Genomic DNA, 23,404 nt, shown 5'->3' with positions numbered 1-23,404 from the left:
GCCTTCTCTAGCCTTCACACCCCAAAATTCCTCTCGTTCCCTCGCCCCATTTCTCTTCCTCCTCGTCACGACGCCGTTTCAAGATCAGTTCATCCACACCCATGAATACAAGGCTTTTCAATTCAAAGTCAACGCCTTCGAGCCTAAGAGTCTAAACATTGTTAACATTGGGCCCTCTTTTCGATCGCAGTACGAATCTTTTAGTCCCAATGTGCAGTTTCCAATGATGGATTTTGAGTTGAGGGGGTCAAATGCAATGTTGGAGGATGAAGCGGGGGAGAGTTTGGCGGACAGAAAGAAGCAATTGAGGGATCAGAAACAGTTGGACACCTGCGCTGAGGGTTTTGACGTTGGCAGGCTGAGTAAACTGATGGGCTCTGAGGCCGCTTACACCGGGGAACTTGAGGATTTGTATGATAAAATGCTGGCTAAGATTGATGGTTTGTCAAAATTAGTAGAGCAGTCCAATGCTAAAGTTCTAGAACAGGTGAGAATGCCAATAAACCTTCAATTTTCCATCAATAATGTAGTCTTTTTTTAGGCCTAAGTGCTGCAAAAGCTGATGATTATTGGAAATCAATAGGCCGGAATCTTTTCCAACATTTGGGAGTGGTGTTATAAGTCACTGGGGTTTATTTCTTTTTCAGGAGAATCATAATATGAAGTTGAGGTGCAGAGTTGCTGGCTTAGAATAAGTTGCGGATAATTTCGTGGTGTTGCATTTTGCTGGTTGAGGTAATCTTCTTGCTTCCTTGTTCTTTTATTTTTATTTTGTTTAAGTAGATGGCTTTCTGATTGAGCTCTTTGTTTCTCAGTGTGACATGTTCCAATTAGTTTATCTGAGTTATTCCTGCATAGAGCAGTGGTGAAATGATCTATTCCCCCAGCATCATAGTTTGATATTTGCCCTACTTTACTGTGGGGTGCGGTGGTTATACTCTGTTCTTTTCTATCTAAACCTGAGTTAATGTGCACCGAAAGGAGAAACCCACATATTCTCAATATATCGGTGCTTTGCTTGTTCTACCATGTATACTTTTGCCTTCTTGCTAGGAAGGAAAATCTGACAGTTTGTGAAGAAAGAATGTTTAAAGAATAGGTGGCATCAGTGACCCTGATAAACACTAACAGTAATACTACTAATGAAATTAAACAAACTGCATATTTAAACATCTGACGAGCGTTTTTCTGAACTATCAGTGTCTCTTCTGGGGCTTAAGCCCCTTACCTCCTTGTGCCCAATCCCAGCAATCAACTTTGTCAATATTTCAAACTTGTTTGGTGGCCTTTGACATCCTGGTATGACACACATATTTGCTTATGGCTTCACTCAGTAAATTAAGGGATTCATTATTTTGTTGCTAAAATAAGGTAAATGGGTGCACTTATTGTGTTTAGTTTGTATCGCTCAGTCTCCTTTTATTATTTCTGTGGATATCCGTGGAAGCATAAGGTGCATAATTACATCTTGCAGCTTGGCGACATACTATCCTTGCAATGCTGTTCTGTAAGATCACCCGAGATCAACTGGACTGACCTGTGCTCCACCTTGATGTACAATAGCTGGTTTTCTTATTAATCAGCGTATTTCTGTAATGAACCTACTTCAGGATGGAAAATAGGAAAATTGAAATTGATGAAATGAAGTGTTGGTCCTGATCTTCTTTGTTGTTACTGATTTTGTTACTTTCCACTCAACCAACGCCTTATAGAACTACCCACACCTGATATAAGTGTTATTGTCTGAGCTAGCTGCACCTTCTGCTGCTGGTGACCAACTGTGGTTGGCTGCACAAAAAATGAACATTACGAATAATTTCTTTGTGGAAATAGCATGGCCTAATTGATATCTTTAGGCAGGTTGTTTGCTTTGAAGGTAAGCAGTGGAGATGAGTTTTTTTAAGAGAACAACGCAATTTTCTGTTGCATTTGCGTTGAGGATGGTCTGTGTGATGCATGTCCAAGATAATTGAACAGAATCATTGACCATCTTGGGAAATGTTCCTACATTTTAATTAGCTTGACTAACATCAAGAAATTGAAAACTGAACATTCTCACAAGAGTTTGCATCAATAAAGATAACATATTGAAGGGAGCTGAACAGCGAACACTTACACTAGCACCTGGCAACTTCAAGAGACCAGAGAAAGTTGAATAATACAAGAAAATAGTTGAGAGAATTTATGCTTTACAGTTAAATCTTATGTGCATGTAAAAGTGGACAATTCTATGGCACTACAAGTTGATAGATCATTGAAATGAGGCTGTACACGAATCGGTTAGTTTGGGAATTAGATATCTTGCATTGAGGAATCACCACCTTATTCTTGCTCCATCATTGTCAAATAGGCGTGCACTCAAAATACAGCTTTCGCTTACATGTACTGTAATAAATCATCCAGTAGCTCAGTAGAAGTGGTGTCTCCAGTCAATTCAGGCATCCTCAAATCCCCATGAACATATCTATGATCAAAAGTCGCCCCAGGCTGAGCAACTGATGCAGGCAAGCCACCTGAAGAAGGGCTGGCTAATTATATCTTCTGTGTAAACCCAATGGTGAAGAAGATAAAAAATTGGTGGAATTCAGCAAATTTTGTGCAGCTTTAAGTACTATCTTCATCCGTATCCAGCCAGAGCAATCTCCATGGTCCACTTCTGGTGCTTAGCCTGGAATCAACAAAGATTTCTGTCACCTCTCTAATGCCATAGGTGTCCAGGAGAATTTCTGTACCATTATGAATTACAACTGCCAGAGAGAACGAAAGGTTGTGGGTTGTAATTTACCTCAACATTCCAGCTACTACTCGCAAAGTCATAAAGAGAAACAGCCCACCCCATACACCAGCAAGACCAAATGAAGGAGCAGTTAGCAGTATGAAGACTGACGAGATCAGTCCAACAAACACCTAGAAATCAACAGAACACCCATTAATTCCTACACAGGTAAGTGAGGCATCTGATTAAATGGAATATAAACATTACCATGGAATATGCAGCAAACCCAAAGTCTGAAACCCCATAATATAGGCCATCAAGAACAAAAGCTATTGCATTCATTGGCTGAGATCCAGCGACAAACTACAACACGAAAACAGTGATGAAACATATTTAACTTAAAAAAGCATTTTTGCAACTTCTGGTAAAGATTGCCTGAGCAAAAATTAGTGACATCAAGGCACAACTATACAACTTTGAGCAATAAAACTAATAAATACGTGGTATTATTTGTAAGTAAGTTCCCGACAGCATTAAAACCAAAACAATGTGAGTTAGCTAACTTTAAATGATTCTGAGGACAGCATTAAAACCAAAACCATACCAATTAGCTAACTTGAAATGGTTCTGAGTAGCCGTGATACCCAAAATCAACTGACATTGCAAATTTATTAGACTTGTGTAGGGATCACCCTCTGCTTATGAAGCCAAGGATGGTTTTTGTTTTTCTTCCCAACACAAAATTAAAATCACCCCAGCTCATTAATTTTTTATTGACTGACAATGGAATACCAGTGGACCTAACAGTCTTAACTATGTCGCTTCATCTAGTGACCTGTGATTTTACATTACTAAAACAAAATTTTAATGAGGCCTGAGGAGATACATGCATCTAAATACCAGCGTGGTAGCAAGCTCATTCCATTCTCTCTTGTGCTTTATCTAATACCCGTACTAAATTCATGAAGAACTATTCCAACAATGTTGACATTCTCACCAAGGTTCCAGATCTGGCGATTTCCAGAACTTTTGAGTCTGTGCTAAATAAGCTCGAGAGCGCACCAAATCCAAGGAACAAAATCACAGCCAAAGCTACCCCCATTAGTGAGCCAATCTGATAATCACGTAGAAATAGTACATCGAGTGAGGTAAATTCCCATTGATCGAGAGGTCATTTATACTAACATTTGCAAAGAATTATAACTAATTGAGAATCAGATTTACAAACCTGTAGCACTTTGTAAGTCACCTGGCGTGCCAGACCATAGTTCCCTTGAGAGTAGTCACTAGCAAGGAGAGTCTGGAAAAGATGTCAGCAGGAGGAGGAAGAATTAACAGAACCATATAAACTGATGTCCAGCAGATGGAAATGCTCTAAGAGACTTGAAACATTCTCGGAATTGTACACACACACACACAGAGCAAAGTAGAGTCTGATCGATTACCAGAATAGAATGAACTAGGTATCTAATTCAAACCTAAGATGGCACATGAAATTAGCTTTATTTTGACATATCCGCATCAGTTGAACACGGAACTAAGAGTTTTCATGTCGCTCATTTTTTGAATTAATGATAAGTTTAAGCCACCATGAAAGTGTTGCAAAGTTAAAATAAAAAAAATGAAGATCACGAAAGACAGGTTCATGAAGATGAAGGCTGTAAGCACCAAAAGGACGATGACAAAATATCAAGTGCATCATAAGAACAGAGGAAAAAGCAAGGAAACAAGTGCCATGTGATCCTTGGAGGAGAGGTAAATCATTTGCAAACTTAATCTTCTCCAACTAACTCAAGGAGCAGTCTATATATATTTATTACTAACAAAATCTTACAAGTGTACCTGACCAGCAAGTGCTAAAGCATCATTTAGCAAAGATAAAGCCAACCAGACTTCAAAACAAATCTGATGGCCAGCCATTTGTATGGGGCCTTCTCTTGCTGCCATAGATGTAGCTAGCGTTGTGATTGCAAGGACTGCTAATGTTCTTGCTGTCAAAAGGGCACCTGGAAAATGAAATAGAGAAATTATTTGTACAAATCTTGGCTCGCGTAAGTATAAACAAACTATTCATATTTCTATAGGACTTTATAGCGGGAAAATAAACCTTGCTGCTGCACCAATAAATCAAATTCAATGCTTATGTTATATGCGTGAGCAAACTTTTGTCATCTAAAAATTGAGCTATGCCTCAACTTTTTAATGATTGAATCTTACACCTTCCTGTAACACTTGCAAGGCCTCACTAAATTACTATATTCTTTCTATTATCATAATTGCATATAGTCAATGAAACAGCCATTTAACAGAATTTTGCAAAGTATCTAGGAACCCACCAGATTTAAGATACTGAACAATCCTCTGGCCGTTGATACTTGGAGCAATGAGCAGGACTTCGTCACTCAACTTCCATAGAAGAATTAAAGCTGTCAAATACCTGATACACATACATGGAAGTTCATGCAAGCTGATGGAAAGCAGTGGTTTCAGATGTAATGCGTGAAGCAACAGTGGTAGTTTTACCACATCATTGACGTACTCAGAAATCACAGTAGCAACGGCAGCACCACCAATACCAAGACCAAATGAAAATATTAATATTGGATCCAGTATCGCGTTGAGTAAGTTGCCAGCTCCTGAAACCATAACAGATGCAGTAAGAATTCACAATGGCACTTGGATAAGATGTAAATAAAAAACTAGAAAATTTACTAAATTACTCATATTCAGTATCATTTGATTGGGTCATGTCATTGGCCAAATTAATTTGCAATTATTGGGACTGAGATCACCATAAGGAAATATTAAAATGCCCCATCTAACCTAAAATCACTGACATAAAAGGGTGCGCACCTCTTCTCAATGGCTGACGAGGTACTTGATTACTAACATTTGATCTGAATAGTTAACATGAGAATGTCCAGATGCTAAAGATAAAAGTTTCATCTTTGATGCTGCAACATTAAGTGCCTACCCAAACCTTTGCTATGGTATAGAATGGCAGTTGTAAATAATCTATTTGAATGTACACACTTGTCAGAATTAATTGATGAAGTGATATTTACTTATGTTACATTCTGATAAGACTTCAGCTTAATAACCCAACTTTGCCTCTTGGACAGGATATTTAGTAAACCTTTTGCAACCAGGTCAAATTGCTGCAAGCAGCTACGTGAAATGACTTTCTAATCTGATCCATATCAGATGCTTGCGAAAGGAATGCTTTATAGTTCACAAGAAGCAGCTGTAGCATGCATAAACTATTATGGTGTAGTACTTGCCAACAGCATATAAAGGTGTCTTCGTATCCTTGAATCCACGAAAAGTTCCTTGAGCAGCAAGCGCTACCACAATTGGTGGAGCACCCAGGGCCCTCAGTGTAAGAAATTGTTCAGCTGGCATGCGCATTGGTGAATCCTGTGGCAGGCCATATAAGAGTTAGGTAACTAGGCAAAATCTTCTATAGATAGCAATATATTAATCTGGAAAATGAGAGGCTCAAATTTGCATTTTCTTTGTTCATCCATCATTCAAGAATGAGAAGTTCAAACATAGAAGTAGAAAGGAAACTATCTCTGGACAACGCACAGTGGAATATTCCGTTAGGAATCATCATCATAGTCACGATGGACATGCACTAACTTGGTCTTGTTCAAACTTAGAAGCAGAAAGGAAATTATCTCTGGACAATGCACAGTGGAGTATTCTGTTAGGAATCATCATCACAGTCGCAATATGACATCCTGCCGACATTGGTCTTGCGAAGACAAAGTCTACATGAATGTATATGCAAGAGCATGGGACAAACTTTAGTATTCCTTCCATTTGAAACTTATTATCCGAATCATTCAAAAGTCATGTTTCAAGTTTCATGTAACAACTGTCAGAAATTTTGTAACCAAATGAAAATTTGAAGCGCAGTTGGATCCAAAAACTATGTCCACAACGGAGTTCCTTGGTTAGCTAAACAAGACATACAACAGGTATACCCATCGTATTCATTAAGAAACTGGAGCCTGTGGAAAGTGCAACAGCTTCTACGATGCCAAGAGCTGCAGCAAGAATTATAGCATTCGATACTGAAGGAAGAAAGATCTTGCTCTGCAAGTCTGCAAGGCAATATTACATCAAGATATAACCCCCTTAATGATGGGAAAAAAACCACAACAGTAGAGAACAACACAGATTTTAGATGGCAATATAGATGCTCTGGGGAAAAGAGTACCTTTGGCAGTTTGACTGTAGTCATCAGCAGCTTTTACAATAGCTGCCTGTTCTTCAGCAACGAAGGATGTCGTGACATTGAGCAGTGGTACATTAAATAATTTAGAAACAAGGTTGAACACAGCACCAGACACACCAACTGCTGCCAGTTCAGCGGATCCTAAACAACATGAACTGAGGAAGTTGAAAATCATGCTTATCGGAACTTGCGGATGTCAGACATGAGAATTAACCGGGTACTGAAATAAAGAAAGACATTCTAATCGCCTTTGGTTTTCTTTACTACCAACATTATCCCCAAAAGAAAGAGTATTATGAACCTAGTCATGCCAAGCAGGCCTGGACTTGGGAAGCTGAATATTTATTTATAGATTTTTCCCAGGGGGTCAACACAAGTTGCCAAAGCAGAACTGACATGGAATGCAAAACCAAAAGAATGAAGGTACCTAAATGGCCAACAAATCCTGTATCAACAAGTGAAGTAATTGGGTCAGCCGCGAGAGCCAGAGCTGCTGGCAGTGCAATTGACAGAATCTCCGTTCCAAGTCCATCCAGTTTAAATCCCTCCCTACAAAATCCCAAAGAATAAATGCTCTTTTCTGGCTAGACAAATAACTATCCAATTTGTACACCTTGGACAAGTAATACGAATGCTATGAGAAAATGAAAACTCCCGAACAGATTCGCGAGTCTGTTATAAATTGTCCAATTCCAATTTTCAATGTCCAAACATAGGATAAAGATAAAGATAAAGTAAACAGAGCACCAAAAAAAAAATGAAATGAATCCGGAAAGCACTTCCAGTAAACGCAAGAGCAAACTACCAAAGACGACGCAGCAACACTGACAGCGACTTCGTGCCAGGGTCCGAATCCGGCTGACTAGCACCGACCCGATCATCTGCAGGCCTGGACTTCCGTTTTTGAGGTATAGTGCTGGGGTTCTTATCAGCCGACGCCTTCGTGGTTGTACGGAATCGAATTGAGTTACAACCTCGCGAGCATGTCGTCAAACATCTAAACTGCGAAGCGCTGGGAATGGGTGAATAACAGTTACAGCCAAAGCAGCAATTCGCGTGTACAGAGAAGTGGTAACGCCAGCGGTGTTGATGTACAACGCCGAATGCCATGGTTGAAGTTCTGAAGAAGAACAACTCTGCTGAGATTTCTGCAGTATCCTTACAAAGCAGACATCTATATACGTTACAAGTATCGTTTTCGGATATCAGCCGAATTTCAATGGCTACAACAGCGAGTTGAGGAATGAAAATATCTCCACGTCCGTTGGAGCTACACTATATATAACTGCGTTTCAAGCTTCCAAAGCCACAAAACAAAAGAAAACGGAAGAAATGGCTGGCTGGGCTATAAAATTATCAGTCCCAATTTGAGGGACAATGGACCAGACCGAATGGACTGCATCCCAAATCCATAAGGCCCAATATGCTAACCTTTAAATGGGCTATTTATAATACTCATCGTTTTTTTGTATGTCGAATAATAAATCTGAATTGTGTACAAGGAAAAAATATCTGATTAATACAGAATTTTTTATAATGAATTAAGAAAAAAAATAATTTGAGGATTACATGTAAGTGTTGGTAGATGAATTGGATATTAGAAAACAAAATATAACCAAATAATGCATACATGGGATGGCCCGACATATTGAGTGCTAATTTCTTTCATTTTCGTTTCTTCCTTTCCACATGCCAATTCATTGCGTGAGATACACAAAAAAGGAGTGCCTCCGGGATTTTTTTCAACATATACGTACTAAAGAATTAAATTTCACTTTTATTTTTTTCATCAAAGCATATTTTATATGGGAATGAGAGGTTCGTGTTAGTTCATCTCTAATTAACTGTGATGTCCATAAAATAGGGTGCCCCAAACGGTTCAAAAAAAAAAAAGAGATCACAATAAGCCAAAGAAGAAACCTTAAACAAGGTCGGGAAGCTCGATTTAAGTAAGGCCCCCAAATGCACAGCCTGAGCAAGGGAATTAGGTGCCCCTAAGAAGCCCATCCAAGTAAAAGCCCAGAGTGTCCATAGAGAGTCAACAGTAGGTAGCAGGTGCCTTGTACAAGTCCTAGAAAGTAAATCCATCTAAGGAAGCTCAAGTAGCCCGAAGCTCAAGAAGAAGATTACGCAGGCCCAAAGGAAAATCAAACATCTTTCTGTCAAGATAAAGGCAGAGGCATACTTAGGCCCCACGTAGAGCTTAATGCCCTGGGCTATGTCACATCTCATCTAAACTAAAGACTGTCTAAATTATTATAATGCGTCTCAAAATGAGATTTAAAATATAAAGCATTAATAATGTATATAACATATGTTCATATCTCTCTCTTCTTCTTGTTTCTTGTTTGTTGTAGTTCTGAACATATATTTGGATTTGGTGTCATGTGGCAGGTGAAAGGTTTGAATTATTAGGATAGTAGCTGAATGGGAAGTTGAAAGGAAGATGGGACGAGTTAGCAGTCCCAAAATAAACCTAATTTAGCTTCCATTTGGAAACCCCTACACTACACTTATTACAGGCTACTACAACAATCACTGACTACCAAGATATGACTGATCAAAGCCCTTTACCCTTCTTCACTTGCATGCATTTGGGTATCGGTCAACTCTCTCTGCTTTCTTTCACGCTTCCTACTATTTAATAAAAATATATAAAAGCAGATTCCTTCTACCTGCCCACTTTCCCTTATGCAAACCCTCAAATTACATTTTCTTTATCAACTACTTCAAATATCTATACATACAGTATCTCTTTCCGGGTGAATGATACATTACATGTTATAAGGAAACTTATAGTAATTTAGTCCAGTAAGTAGTATATAGAGTAGCAATTTTAGTTGTATACAAATTTATTTGGTAAAATTATCCTGTAATTTTAATATTTTATATATTAAGAACAAAAATGATCAAAATGATAAAAAAAAAAGCGCGCTCAGTGCATACATGTCATGTGCACTTTTATGACCATTTTAATAAATTTCTGTCATTTTCGTTTCAATGCGTAAAGTTCTTAAAATCACAGGACAAAATTACAAAAAGAGATAAAATTACCGCCCAGTAAAATTAAAAAAATTTCCCATCCTATTTTCCGCTTTTTTGTTGACTTAATTGCTTTAGCATTAGTTTCGTAATTATAGAAGAATAATTAAGAAGGAATCCGCATGCATCATCAACATCGTCATTCCAATTACCAAAATTCAGAGAGGCTAATACTGAATTTATTTTTAATCATTTTAATTACTTGGTATTACAATATCTATTAATACGAAATTTATTATCATTCATCTACAATTATTGAATTAAAAGAATATCTAATTAGTCACATTTAAAGGAAACTATCAACGAAATTACGTCTAATTCCTATTAATATTGTCAAACTCAATTCGAATTAAAAATTTTCCAACGACAGTTGATATTACATATTTCCGGAATCTGCAAAATTCAAAAAACATTATATGAAAAAGATTAAAAAAATAGAAAAAAGAAAAAGGAGTATGGATAAGTACTAATAAAAGGGAGGAAGGAAGGATTGAGATGAATGTACATAATGCAAGCACGTACCCACCTTTCCAACCATCATTTCCTTTTCGTACCTAATTAATGACACCACCATACGACAACGTAGTAGTACGGTCAAAACCCATGAAACTCAGGATGGATAGCGCTATAGAGATCTATCACTTCCGCCACCGTCCACGGCGGCGGAGAGTACTAAGATCATACATCCATGGTGCTATCCCTCCTGAGCTTTACGGGTTCTCCATACTCTTTTTTTTTTTTTTTTTTTTTTTTTTTTTCCCACAATGCCAAAACTTTTACACACGAAAACGCTATAGAGATCTATCACTTCCGCCACCGTCCACGGCGGCGGAGAGTACTAAGATCATACATCCATGGTGCTATCCCTCCTGAGCTTTACGGGTTCTCCATACTCTTTTTTTTTTTTTTTTTTTTTTTTTTTTTCGCACAATGCCAAAACTTTTACCAGAGAAAATCTGCATGCATGAACTTTGTAGTTTAACCCCACCACACACACACACACACGTGGGTATGTGTGAGAAAAGAAGGGGTAGGGAGATGAGAGAAAGGATGAATGGTGAAGGAGAAACGAATGGAAATGGGGTGTATTTATAGAAGCAAAGTAACGTGGAGAATGTCAGACCAACGTCATCAAAATTCTCTCTCTCAAGATCCAGAGAGAGACAGAGAGAGAGAGGCCCCCGTATCGGAAATCTTTGACTAAATTTTTGTAGCACATTGTGTTGGATAGCGAAAATACGTATAAGTATATAGTAATCCTAAACAATAAAGCCCTGCCGACTACGTTACTTTTCTTCCTCTCTTGAGAATTGAAATTATTAAGTACGTACGTTTTTATGTGGAATTTTTTAACTCACCACTGCTTGAAAATGGTTGTAGATTTCTTAATTCTTACAACTGTGTCCTTTCGACTTGACTGCTGCGACTAAGACTCCAAGCAGTAGAAGTTTTTCTTTTTTCCCCTTTCTTTCTTTCCTTCATCATTACTTTCTGTTTTAATTTCTCCACAAATCTTTAGTTTAATGATGGGCATAAACTTGGACATGATCCATTTCACATCGCATTATAATCATATAATTAATATAACAACCTATGGATAAACAGTAATTAATGTTCATACATCAAGCTCCATTTAATTTGTCCTAATTTTGGTCCACTTGGTCTTTCAGGCAGCATATAATCATTACATTTATTTACATATCCGTATAATTAGGGTTAGAAAGGTAGAAGTGACCATTGCCGAATATTTGGTTTCAAGGCTATTTGAATGACCACACTTGAGTGCCGACATTACCCACTTGTTGTACAAAATTTGGAAGTTCGATACTAGTACCGATCACCAACCTAAACTCTCTGTGATTTCATACCAACCTATCTCATACTAATAAAATAAGAATTTAGCTGAGACGAAAATATAGCAATCATAGTTGAACAATGAAATTTGTATATAAGAGCGTGCGGTAAAAAACATTTCACTCACGACGAGAATTTTGAGTTGACAATAAAATTATGCACTATGTTTAGTTTTATTTTTAACTTATTTTGGTGTGTTTTGTGGGGATAGAAAGAGAAAAATAAAGATAAATAAATACGTGTTAGAGATAGTGTGTATGCTTGAATTTGATTTTAGAGATAATATAAAAAAGTATGATATGTTTGATTTTATTTAGTGAGAGACAAAAACTACTTTTCATTATCAAATCATGTATCTTTTATATATATTTTATATATATGTAAGAGTATGTATATAATTTTTTTAGTTGTAGGACCTATAATTAATATAAACTTATTTTAATAAAAAATAAATGAGATATTATTTCAAAATACGACCAGAACTTTCAAAACAAATATTTATTATGAATGAAACCAAACACTGTGACGTTGTTTTCTCTATAAATTAATAGGGCAAAAAAAAGCAGCAGCTCGTTACTCATCTGATATGAGTGGCTAGATTGAAATTTTGAGGAGGAAGAGGGGTTTAAAGTTGAGAATAAGAACATTTATGGGAAATCCCACATTCCATTACCCACCTCCTCCTCCTCTTCCACTGACATGACATGGAGGGACGCATCGGAAATTGTAGTATGGGTCTGACTCCCACACTAAAAATATTAATATCGAGGAATTATTATTATTATAGTAAAGACGGAGAAAGAAGGACGCAGAAGTAGACCAGAATTCCAGACTAGTTCACCACCATCGAGGCTCTCTCCAACAATTTCAAATCTTCAACACTACCTATTTAATTCTTTTTAATATAAATAATCATTATATAATTGCATCATAAATATAGCAATTCAATTAATAAATTAAAATAAATTCTCATCGCAAATAAATTTATATTAATTGAACTAAATATTCACAAATCGACTCTGACTCGAATTCACTACCTCAAATATATCTATGAGACGTTACCTTAATATATTAGACTAAAACATCATTGATATTCACATCTTTTTATTGAATCTGTATATTTATACCCTGCAATTTCATTTTAGCACAATGATTATGAATTGATTAGTATATGCATTTATAAGAAATATATATAATCAAAATTGGTTCTCCAATTTTCCGCCAGACTAAGACGTGGTTATGTTGTTAATAGTCAACGTGATTCTACTTTTTTATTTGACTACTTGTAAAAAGAAATTCAATCTCCAAAGATTTAAAATGAAAAATATACCTTAATAATTAAATTATTTAATTTCCTCAAAACTTGACTATAAGTTAAAGAATTAATCAATTGTAGTAAATAAAATAATGAATTCAATGGTGAGGTCCGGCAGGGCCAGCAGATGGGTGGAGTGGCCAAATGTTGGTGGCAAATCAGGGCCTTCTTCAGTTAACCATGGCTCGCCACGTGGAGGAAATGCAGTAAATAGCAGTAATTTCCAGCATCATAACAATGTTCAGATAATGATTAATCTAAACCTTAATTATTACATTCTAAATTTCCAACTAATTAAGAGTCGTTTATGGTAATGATGATAGGCAACATTTGCTGCTATATTGGACGACAACAAGTGTTTCGGGCGTGTGGAAAGTCAAGCTCAAATTTTGTCAAACAAGAATACAAATTTTGTATACAGTGAGAAGAATGTGGTAAGTAGGGAGGGAAGATGGAATTAAGAAGTTGCCGTCTCCGTGCTTGAAATTTTATTTCTCTCCATTTCCCATAAATGAATTTTCAAGTTTTAGTGTTGCAGGAAATTCTTAAATAAGAAATTTGATTTGTGATGATAAAGAAATGTGGATGGTCCGTCGTCCCCTGGTTCCGCCAACCAAAGGAAGGGGGCCGGGTAAGTAAATGCGAGCATGATGAGTTGATGACAGAACATGGGGTCGGACCGCAGTAAATAGGGGTGGTATAATTAAGCTTGGTTAAGCATTGTCGGGATATAACTAATGCATCAGACGGTGGCAGACCCGGATCAGGCGCCCTCCCCATAAATACACTTTCCAATTACAAAATACTATTGCCACCCACAAATATAATAATTTGTGGATATTTTTAGAGATATATGCATATTATTTAAAAAAAATAAAAATAATTTATATAAATAATATTGATGCATGTATATATAATTATCTAAAAAGTAAAAGTATTTTTTATAAATAGTTTTACTGTCCTGTTCTTGGCATGTGTAATAAGTTAGTAAATTGAGTTGGAGGGAACGAAATTTGAGACGCTTTGAGCATACGGAGCGACCACTGAATATCATAGCCACCATAAATGTGGAAGATTAGACAGAGGATTATCAGTGTTAATTTATCTCGTTCTGTTAGTTCATGTGCGTTATATAGATTATGGGGTATCTCTTGGCCTGTCGAGCGAGAAACCACCAGTTGAGCACTGTTGTACTGTACAATCTTGTTTTATTAATGAAATTTACATTTACCCAAAGAAAAGAAAAATTGAGTTGGAAGTCGCACGTAATTCTTTTGTTTTTCCCCAATAACAATATTATTACCATGATTTATAAAGTGGGGCTATTGGGCCAGTGATTGGATGGGCCCCAATTAATTTGGTTTTTGTACAGTGTTGTGGACTTTACAATTCAGAAGCCCAAACATTCGGGAAAAGGGAGCCCAAAGCTTTGATACGCGCCACTAGTTTTAAAAAGTTTCCCGCTTTCTTATACAATTGCCAATTCTTTTCTGAATTGCACTTACTCTACACAAATTCGACTAGAAAAGCAAAACCCTAGGCGTGTGCCGGGAAATGTCGACGTGGCAGATATTTTCCGATGGCAGGAATAAATTCCGGTGGGAAATTACCGATCACCAGGTCGAGAAAGAAGAGCAATGTGACGCCGTACACCAACAACGTACCGACGGTCGTCGTCTACCTTCCATGGCCGATCTGTTGCTTCTAGGCACGTTTATATCCATTCCTTAGTTACCAGATTATTTGTAGCTTCTATTAATTAACTGAACTTTCAGTAGTGTTTAATTCTTTTTTGAAATTGCCTAGGTTGTTCCAAGTTGGTGGAGAATGGGCAGGGCATTGAGGAAGACCCACCAATGTTTCGAACTGGATTGGGAAAGTCTGTTCAGGTGATGCAGTCTTCAATAGCAAAAGCACGCTCAGTTCTTGGTGACGTGGATGATGACACGTTGACTGATAAGGGTATAGGTATTTTTCTTTTGTTTCTTGCGCTCCTTTACGTTTTTGGTTGTGTTGGTGCCATTAAATTGGGAATAACAGTTTGTTGATTTGGTAATATAAGCAACCATTATTACTTGATTCTGGCATATTCAATTGTTTGAGTGACATCAGTGACTAGGCAGCTGATCATGCTTTACAAATGGAACAGAGTAAAGTTAGAACTTCACTGTTTTATGCTGTACTGTTTCCATTAACTATTCTGCTTTTTAGTAAATGACATTCATGTAGCAAAAGAAATTCTAATAATTAGTATAACTGAAGTGGAATTTGTCCAACATCACAAATCTGAATTGATTTGAGCTTTTTGTTGCGCTCTGACGAATTATAAATATATGCTTTCAAGAAACTACTGTGGTGTAAGCACGCAAGGAAAGATGAATATAAACAATGCATCTCTTTTTAAACAAAATCCCATGCAGGCCACTTTGCTGGAAGTGAAAATGGATATGCTCTGTCGAAACCAATGTTTGAGATGGACTCACAGAGATCAGTGGTTACATTGAAGTCCAGGTTGCAGAGTGCATCAGAAAGTGTACTTAATATGTCAAATTCCATGTTCCAGACAGGATCAGGAAAAACAGTCAACATATCTTCAGCTGGCCTACTTAGAGCAAAAACTTTGCTAGGTCTGGACCAAAATTATGATCGAGAGTCTTTAGATGTATTTGAACAGACAAAAAAAAAGTCTACTTCCACAAAGTCTCGCAAAAATCTATCTCATCTAGAGACTGAGGATGTGAGTACCTTAAGTTTGAGTAGTTCTACCAAGGTTTTGACATCTTCCAGTCTTCCTTCTGATTCCTGCAGAACTGCAGCAAAGGAATTTCAAGATTTCACGGCTCCAAAGCCTCCTCCTATCAGATTTCAAACTGCTGGGGGGAGATCCATATCAGTTTCTAGTGAAGCATTGCAACGAGCGAGAAGTTTGCTTGGAAATCCTGAATTTGATTCATTTTTAAATGATGCAAGCACTGATCCACAGTTTTCAGTAACTGATGATGGAAAACCCAGTAGTTCTTCTAACCAAGAAAATGATCTTAGTACACCATTTTTGCAGAAGGGGATAGATAATGGTGACTGGTCCCTGAGGAATTTTACATCACCCTTTGCATCAAGCACATACCTGAAGCAGTCATTGGGTAAATCTGAGAAACTATTACCACGGAATAACTTGATTACAAAGTTTGATATGGAGGCAGCAACTAACACTTTTGATAGGCCTTATAATGGACTTAGTTGTGATGGAAAGCCCCCAAAAGTTAACAGCTCTTCAGAAAAGTTGGACTGTTTGGGAAATTCAGTTCAGCTGAAAGTTGATCCCTTGAAGCGGTCATTATCCAATCGGGCACTGGTGGATATCTCAAATACCATGAAAACGGATCACATTGATAATAAGCAATATTTAGGTGAAAAGCGAAGAGTTCGAAGGATTAGCTATGTTTCTCCATTTAAGAAGCCTCGGAGTTCATTTGTCACCCCTTTAAACAAAAGTAACTCTTCAGTTCTTAATGGTAAAGTATCAAGCTTTTAGCTTAACCTCCTGCTTAACAATATCTTTTGTTTGAGGTTCTGAGGCATATATTTTCTCTAGCTTTGTCTAGACCAGCACCAGAAGAGCCTTCTTGCAGAAAGAGGGTTTCAATGAGATACCCACTTCAGGTTCAACGAGCATATGTCAAAGAATATGTTTTACAGCCTCCATCACTTCAAGAAAAGGTATATTTTCTATATACACATTCTTATTTTTCACTGATAGCTTTTCCTTTTGGAATTGATACCCTACGCTATTTATCTTGAAATTAGATGGTGAACTTGCTAGAGCATGTGAAAAGAATGAACCCAGTTGCTGCTGAAAGTTACACATTCCAGAATGAAACATCTTCAGAATGCATTGGTCCAGAGGCTTTTTACTTGATGTTGTCTCAGTCTGGAGCTTCCCTCCAATATTTGACCAAAGAGTAAAACTTTTCTCTAGCTACTTAAACTTTATCAACATGAATTTAGTAGGAGGTGGCTTTTCAATGCCTATAATGTGTACTGGAATTCAAATTCCCTATATCACTTGCTATGTTTTAGCGTGCAGTTTGTGCACATCTACATGGTTTTCCAATTGATTATTAAGAAATGACTTTTTTTTTTTAGTATTGCACTATCTTTCTGTCACTTATTCTGTCTGCTTTCTTAATGTCAAGGGTCATATATACATTGCTAATCCTAGTAGTATACTCGTTAACGAGTCATACTTGAATAGATAACTTCATGGATATTTTGGTGCATTCTTATCATCCTACTTTGTTTCATTCTTTTTTATTTTTCCATCTTTTAACACAGGTGGGTTTCAAATCACTATAAGTGGATTGTTTGGAAACTTGCCTCTTATGAGAGGTGCTATCCTGCTAAATTTTCTGGCAAATTGTTGACAGTCACTAATGTGCTTGAAGAATTACGGTACAGGTATCTGAGTTTCATTTTGTTATTTATTTTAGTCAGCCATTTCAGGAATCTTATAGTCCCCTACATGTGAGAGGTATGAGAGAGAAGTAAATCATGGGCATAGATCAGCAATCAAGAAAATCTTAGATGGAGATGCGCCACCTTCTTCAATAGTACTTTGCATTTCCGCTGTTGGTGAAAGCCATGACTTAAAGTTTGGAGATCAATCTGCTTCAACGGAGGAGAATGGCGATGATAGAACTTCAAAAATAGAGTTAACTGATGGATGGTGAGGAAGTTTTCACATTAATCCTTTTGGACGAAGTTGATTTCCACCGGAGTAACTCAAAGAATTTATTAGGTATTCCGTTAAAGCTTTGTTGGATGAACTACTATCTCAGAAGCTTGCTTCAGGAAAGTTGTTTGTGGGGCAAAAACTCAGGGTACAATATCTTTTCTTGTTATCTTCATTAGTGCATCCATTCCATTTGAGAATGCTTCCTGCTGCTTACAGTTTGTATTGTCATCTGAAGATCTGGGGAGCCAAACTCTGTGGGTGGCCTGGGCCTGTTTCACCCTTTGAGGTCAATCTGCAGTCCTAGTTTTCTGCTATCTCTGTTATGTTGAATCGTTGGTCTTTGTTGTTTATTGACTAGTGCTATATTTCATTTCAGGCATCAAAGACAACTAGTTTATTATTGCATATGAATGGCACTTACAGATGTCATTGGGCTGAAAGATTGGGATTCTGTAAGGGCTTGCTATGTTTTTCTGCTTTTTTATTTGCTACAATATGTTTCTACAGCATGTTTTTTGGTTTCCCCGAGCCTCAGTCATGGGCTTACCTTGCACTTAGGTAAAAGTGCTGGTGTTCCATTGGCATTCAGATGCATCAAGGGTACTGGAGGCACAGTCCCCAGCACTTTGGTTGGTGTTACAAGGATATATCCAGTTTTGTATAGGGAAAGGTAACCTACTTGTCACCTAACATATTGTTCTATGAACTGAGTTTGACTGGAATAGCATATCATCCAGGTTAAGCAATGGGAGTTTCATTGTGAGGTCTGAGAGAGAGGAAGCTAAAGCACTGCAGTTATATAATGAAAGGTGATGCTTGTGTTGCCAATTTTAACTGATTATATATCGTTCTGTAATAATAAGTAAAATATTAGTCTGCCAGAGATTTCTCCACACTTCTTTTCAATTATTAATCTGTTTTGTGCTGGGTGTGAAAGTATGCAAGATAAGAAGGTGTGCTACAGGTATCATATGGTCATTTATGAATGCACAGTGGATATGTCGTTCAAGGATCATTAATTAAGGGTACAATCATTTTACCATCTTTTAGTAAATGAAGGCATGTAAAAGTGAGATTCAGACTATGAACTCTTGTAACCTATCATATTTTCTATGTTTCTTCGAGATAATTCATAGATATGATGCTTCATGTTATAAATGTGCCAACGGAACTTGAACTCTAGAATACTATATTTTAGTGCTTCAATTAATGTAGAGGAACATATCAATAAGACAGGGTTTTTAGCATACCCTAGATTGTTTCCAAAATCTTTTCCTTCTCTGGTATTGCTTAATCCTCTATTTACTTCCCATGCCATCCTGCAAATATTTTATTGTTCTTAGCTTACCTTTTTGGAACTATAAAAATCCACATCCCTTCTGACCCAGATTTGTGTCTTAATGTTGCCCTGTTACACTGTATATAGTTGATTGGACTTGAGATGCCAGAAGATAAATTTGTTAACAATGGAAGCTTGGATCAGTTGATTGGATTACTCTATATATTCTTTCTTGATGCCCTTCTCAGTAATCTAAATAAGTCCTTTTATGGTATGTAAATTAAGTAGAGGAAGAAATGCAACCTGATTTTTGAGCTTTTTTTGGGTCCAGGCGTGATGTTGTTGCTGAAGGAATCATATCAGGATTCCAAAAGGAAACAGAATTTAATGTTGGTTATGATCATGAAAGTGAAGAAGGGGCCAAACTTATGAAGTTACTTGAGACAGCTGCGGAACCAGAGGTTTTAATGGCGGGAATGAGCTCAAAAGAATTAACTTCTTTTGCTTCTTATAAAACGAAGTTGGAGGTATGCCGAAATGTGTTTCTTGACTTTCCATCTACAAACCATCTGATTTGATTTGCCTGCAATGTTAGGCAATGAGGCAGTCAGACATGCAAATATCTATTCAGAAAGCTATGGAGGCTGCTGGGCTTAATGAAAGAGAGGTTACTCCATTTTTGAGGATTAAAGTTCTTGGTTTGACAAATAAACACCAACCACGAGAACGTTCTCCTAGGAAAGGCTTGATAACAATATGGAATCCAACACAGGAACAGGTGAATTCACACTGCACATGCATGCCACACTGACCAAGTTTCTTGAAATTCTAGTTCTTTTCCAATTAAAACTTTTATGACTCGTCTGTGGAATCTCATTGCTTCTTAGATGCTAGAGCTCTCCGAAGGGCAGGCATATGCTGTTGGAGGCCTTGTACCATCTAGCTCTGATTCAGGTATCCTTTACCTACAAGCAAGAGGATCAGCCAGCAATTGGCGACCTCTGTCTCCATTGATGATGAAGAATTTTGAGTAAGTGATTGCAGAAACATGCATTTGTTTCTCTGTGTTCGTCAGAAAAATGTTTAATTGTTGGATGATCAACAACTTGTTCTTGCAGGCCATTCTTCACTCTTCGTTCATCAACTGCAATATCAAGTTTGAGCGAAGTTCCCATCTTGAGGTAGGACTTTTGATGTCATGGAATTGCTGGCACTTCTGAATTTTGTGCATTGAGTTTGACATTGCATGGATTTTGTGCAGTGAGTTTGACATTGCAGCTTTTGTTGTTTATGTGGGAGAGGTATATAGACAAGGTCATCAACAGAAGCAGTGGGTGTTCGTGACGGATGGATCCACAGCTGGATTTTGTTCCAAGGAATCACTGGATGCATTACTGGCCATTAACTTCTGCTTGCCATACACTGAATTTGACTCATCTGCACCAGTAAACTCTAATATTGTAGGATCTGTGGTCAGTATTTTCAGATATCTCACAAAAGCCTTCATCTTGGTTGTCCATCATGTTTTCTGTTATTCTGCAATTAACTATTTGTTGAGTTTTTTCTTCTAGCCAAAAACATCGTGAAGAACATAAGTACTAAGACTGCAGATTATAGAAGAGAATTCTTGAGAAAAGTTTTTTTTAACCTTTTCTTGCAGTTACATAAAGTAGTTTTTCTAATGACAACAGCATCCATTCTATTCTATTTTCTTTTTCAGGGAAGTAAATACTGTAATGTGTCTGCCAATCCGACTAATTTCTAGGATATGAAGTGGATTGGAAAGTAGATTATAAGGATCACTCTTATAGTTAATTCTGAGAACAGATTCACTTATCTCCTTCACAGGTTGGGTTTTGCAATCTCACCAAGAGACCAAGAGATCAAGTAAATGGCCTGTGGGTGGCTGAAGCAACAGAAAATTCTGATTACTTTCTAAGTTATGATCATGCAGGTTATAGCCATTTAAAAGATGTTGCTGCTTCAGTGTTAAAATGGGCAAATACATCAAGTCTGGTATGACTCTCATATTACAACATGCCGTGTATTAGGTCCACCCTGTATAGATAATATATTTATGTAAATTTGTTTATGCAGATAACCGAGAAGCTTAAGGAGACTGTCTCTTCTATTATCAGAAACTCAAAAGATGGATGTTGATTGCACCTATTTAAGCTCTTGAAGTGCACGTCTCTTTGTATCTTAATCCTCGGCATTGAGCAAGGCTGCCTGCAAAATATCCCAGAGACCCAAATCAAGTATAAGCTCGAGATAAGCGTTGAGAATTGGTCGACTACAGTTTCTCTTGGTGTATAGTGTTTCTGTCAAATATGGGAGTAAGTACTCCGATTGTACAGTGCATGTAGATCATCATTGTATAAATCAAGTCAAATAGTATAATTAGTTGGGAACATTGTTTTCTGGAATATCAGAATGCTGCAGCAAGGCTGTTCAGCTTTTGCATTAAGGTGGGATTGTTTTTAGTAAAGTTTTTGCTGAACGCCAATGTCTGAATGAAATCCTTTCATAGTACTCCAAATGCACTTGCAAGTCATTCAGTTTGATGGACAGAGAGCAGTCATAGCAGTCGTTTAAGCGGTTTGAATGAGTAGTTTTTCCTTTGGGCGTAAAGTAAATTAACTAATTCCTGAGGAATAAATGGAATATATTTGTGTGGCTTAATCGAGTTCTCTTCTACCAATTCTGAATCACAGGTTCACATCTGTCATTCCTGTTATTCAAAATGTTTTATATAAAAGATGAAGAATCATTGGTGTGGGGAAATCTGAATTCTCCCATTTTTGGCAGTGCCAAGTGGCTGAAGGGGGGTTGAATTCGTATTGTCTTTGTGTACTCTCAACTGTAGCATGTCTTGATTTCTAACAGCACAGAATATCTTCCCTTCTTAAAAGTAGAACTTGCATGTCTGCAAGGAATATCGTTGCCAGCAGATCAAAATTTCAAGTTATGGGAATTTTGTCATGTGCGTCTCCAGGTATATCTTTCCCCAGATCAGTTTTAATACCAAAACCGGCAAAAACATGGTCAAGCTTGCAAATGTTTCATGCTTTTCCAAGGAAAACAAAGGGAAGACAAAAAAGATAACACCCCACAACACAGCACGATAGGCATGTCCAAGAAGACACACAGATGAAAGAACGCTGAGGGAATATCACATAGTACGTCCTTTTTGTTCTTTTTCAATTATTGTCCTCTTAGCTACTCCATTCCATTCTATTATATCTATATAACAGTAGTATGGTCCCAAGAATTAATGCTAACTCTCAAGGAACTGGTTTAGGAAGAATACAAGTTATGGAACAAGAAAGAAACAATTTACTTAGAGGATGCATCAAAACTAGCAAAGGCCCATGGCTGGTTCGTCGACCCACCAAAAATGGCGGCCTTGTCACCAAATATCGCTTCCCTTCCGACAGAGAGCGGCTGAACAATAAGCAACGGGAGCGAAGGAGAAGGTACTTGACCCATAAAATCTTTGAGGGCCTAAGGGCTCACGGCAACTACAATCTCCCGAAGCATGCTGACTCTAATGATCTTCTCAAGGCGCTTTGCGAGGAAGCTGGGTGGCATGTGGAGGAAGATGGCACGATTTTCAGGAAGGTGGGAGTTTGTTTCTCCTCTCATCATGGTTTTTGCTCGTTGAATGTTAACACTTCCGTTTATATATATATATCTCGAGTGTTTCTGTGCTCATGCATGGATCAAGATGTTCCTTTATTGAGGGTCTGAGGATATGGTTTCCATTTCTTCACAGCAACCCGTTTCATCAGAAGTGCCAAGGTTGATTGATGGTGATTCTTGTCAAACTTCGGGTGACTTTCAACTTGAAGACGAAGGGTTTTGTAAATGTTGCTCCACATGCAAAAGGGAGCCCGATACCACCCTCACCCTCTGACCGATCATCTCAAACAAGTGTTCAACTCAGTGTTTCAATTCTGTTGTCATGGCGTGAACTTGATCCGTTATCATCTTGCTAACTTATCACATGATATGTATAATTCAATATTGTTAAACTATGTTTAAGATCCTATTTTAATCTTACATACCAACAAAATTGAAAATTAATTTGAATATTCTCATATGTCTAGAAACAAAAAATAAAAATAAAAGTAAACGGTAGATGATTGATTGATGGCTATCAACCCGGAAATTGTTCATAATGAAAAGTTTGTTTTATATTATGTATTGGTGCATTCATGTTA

General features: G+C 37.4%; 3 protein-coding genes across 3 annotated transcripts; 2 read left to right on the top strand and 1 right to left on the bottom strand.

Annotated features, from left to right (window-relative positions):
- LOC105174739 lies at positions 5 to 1,674 on the top strand (the record flags this gene model as incomplete). The annotated part of the gene is made up of 3 exons (XM_011096925.2): positions 5 to 487; positions 648 to 735; positions 1,475 to 1,674. Coding segments are annotated over 2 exons (531 nt in total), but the record flags the coding sequence as incomplete, so codon positions are not given.
- Positions 2,088 to 8,491, bottom strand: LOC105174612 (protein DETOXIFICATION 44, chloroplastic). The gene is made up of 13 exons (XM_011096769.2): positions 7,765 to 8,491; positions 7,387 to 7,508; positions 6,942 to 7,100; positions 6,695 to 6,825; positions 5,998 to 6,133; positions 5,256 to 5,352; positions 5,053 to 5,153; positions 4,559 to 4,722; positions 3,945 to 4,016; positions 3,714 to 3,830; positions 2,984 to 3,079; positions 2,786 to 2,907; positions 2,088 to 2,668 (listed from the first exon to the last, which is right to left on the bottom strand). Exons 1-13 carry the CDS (start codon positions 8,067 to 8,069, stop codon positions 2,605 to 2,607), a joined length of 1,686 nt encoding a protein of 561 aa, XP_011095071.1. The 5' UTR covers positions 8,070 to 8,491; the 3' UTR covers positions 2,088 to 2,604.
- On the top strand, positions 14,674 to 21,736 carry LOC105174738 (protein BREAST CANCER SUSCEPTIBILITY 2 homolog B). The gene is made up of 19 exons (XM_011096924.2): positions 14,674 to 14,878; positions 14,977 to 15,138; positions 15,591 to 16,682; positions 16,763 to 16,887; positions 16,975 to 17,129; positions 17,503 to 17,625; positions 17,699 to 17,893; positions 17,966 to 18,047; positions 18,138 to 18,188; positions 18,279 to 18,354; positions 18,461 to 18,572; positions 18,640 to 18,711; positions 19,513 to 19,708; positions 19,777 to 19,959; positions 20,069 to 20,211; positions 20,300 to 20,362; positions 20,443 to 20,653; positions 21,030 to 21,197; positions 21,279 to 21,736. Exons 1-19 carry the CDS (start codon positions 14,725 to 14,727, stop codon positions 21,339 to 21,341), a joined length of 3,426 nt encoding a protein of 1,141 aa, XP_011095226.1. The 5' UTR covers positions 14,674 to 14,724; the 3' UTR covers positions 21,342 to 21,736.

Source organism: Sesamum indicum, linkage group LG11, assembly GCF_000512975.1.
Source record: "Sesamum indicum cultivar Zhongzhi No. 13 linkage group LG11, S_indicum_v1.0, whole genome shotgun sequence".
NCBI classification, from domain to species: domain Eukaryota; kingdom Viridiplantae; phylum Streptophyta; class Magnoliopsida; order Lamiales; family Pedaliaceae; genus Sesamum; species Sesamum indicum.
This window is presented reverse-complemented; position numbering and strand designations above follow the sequence as displayed.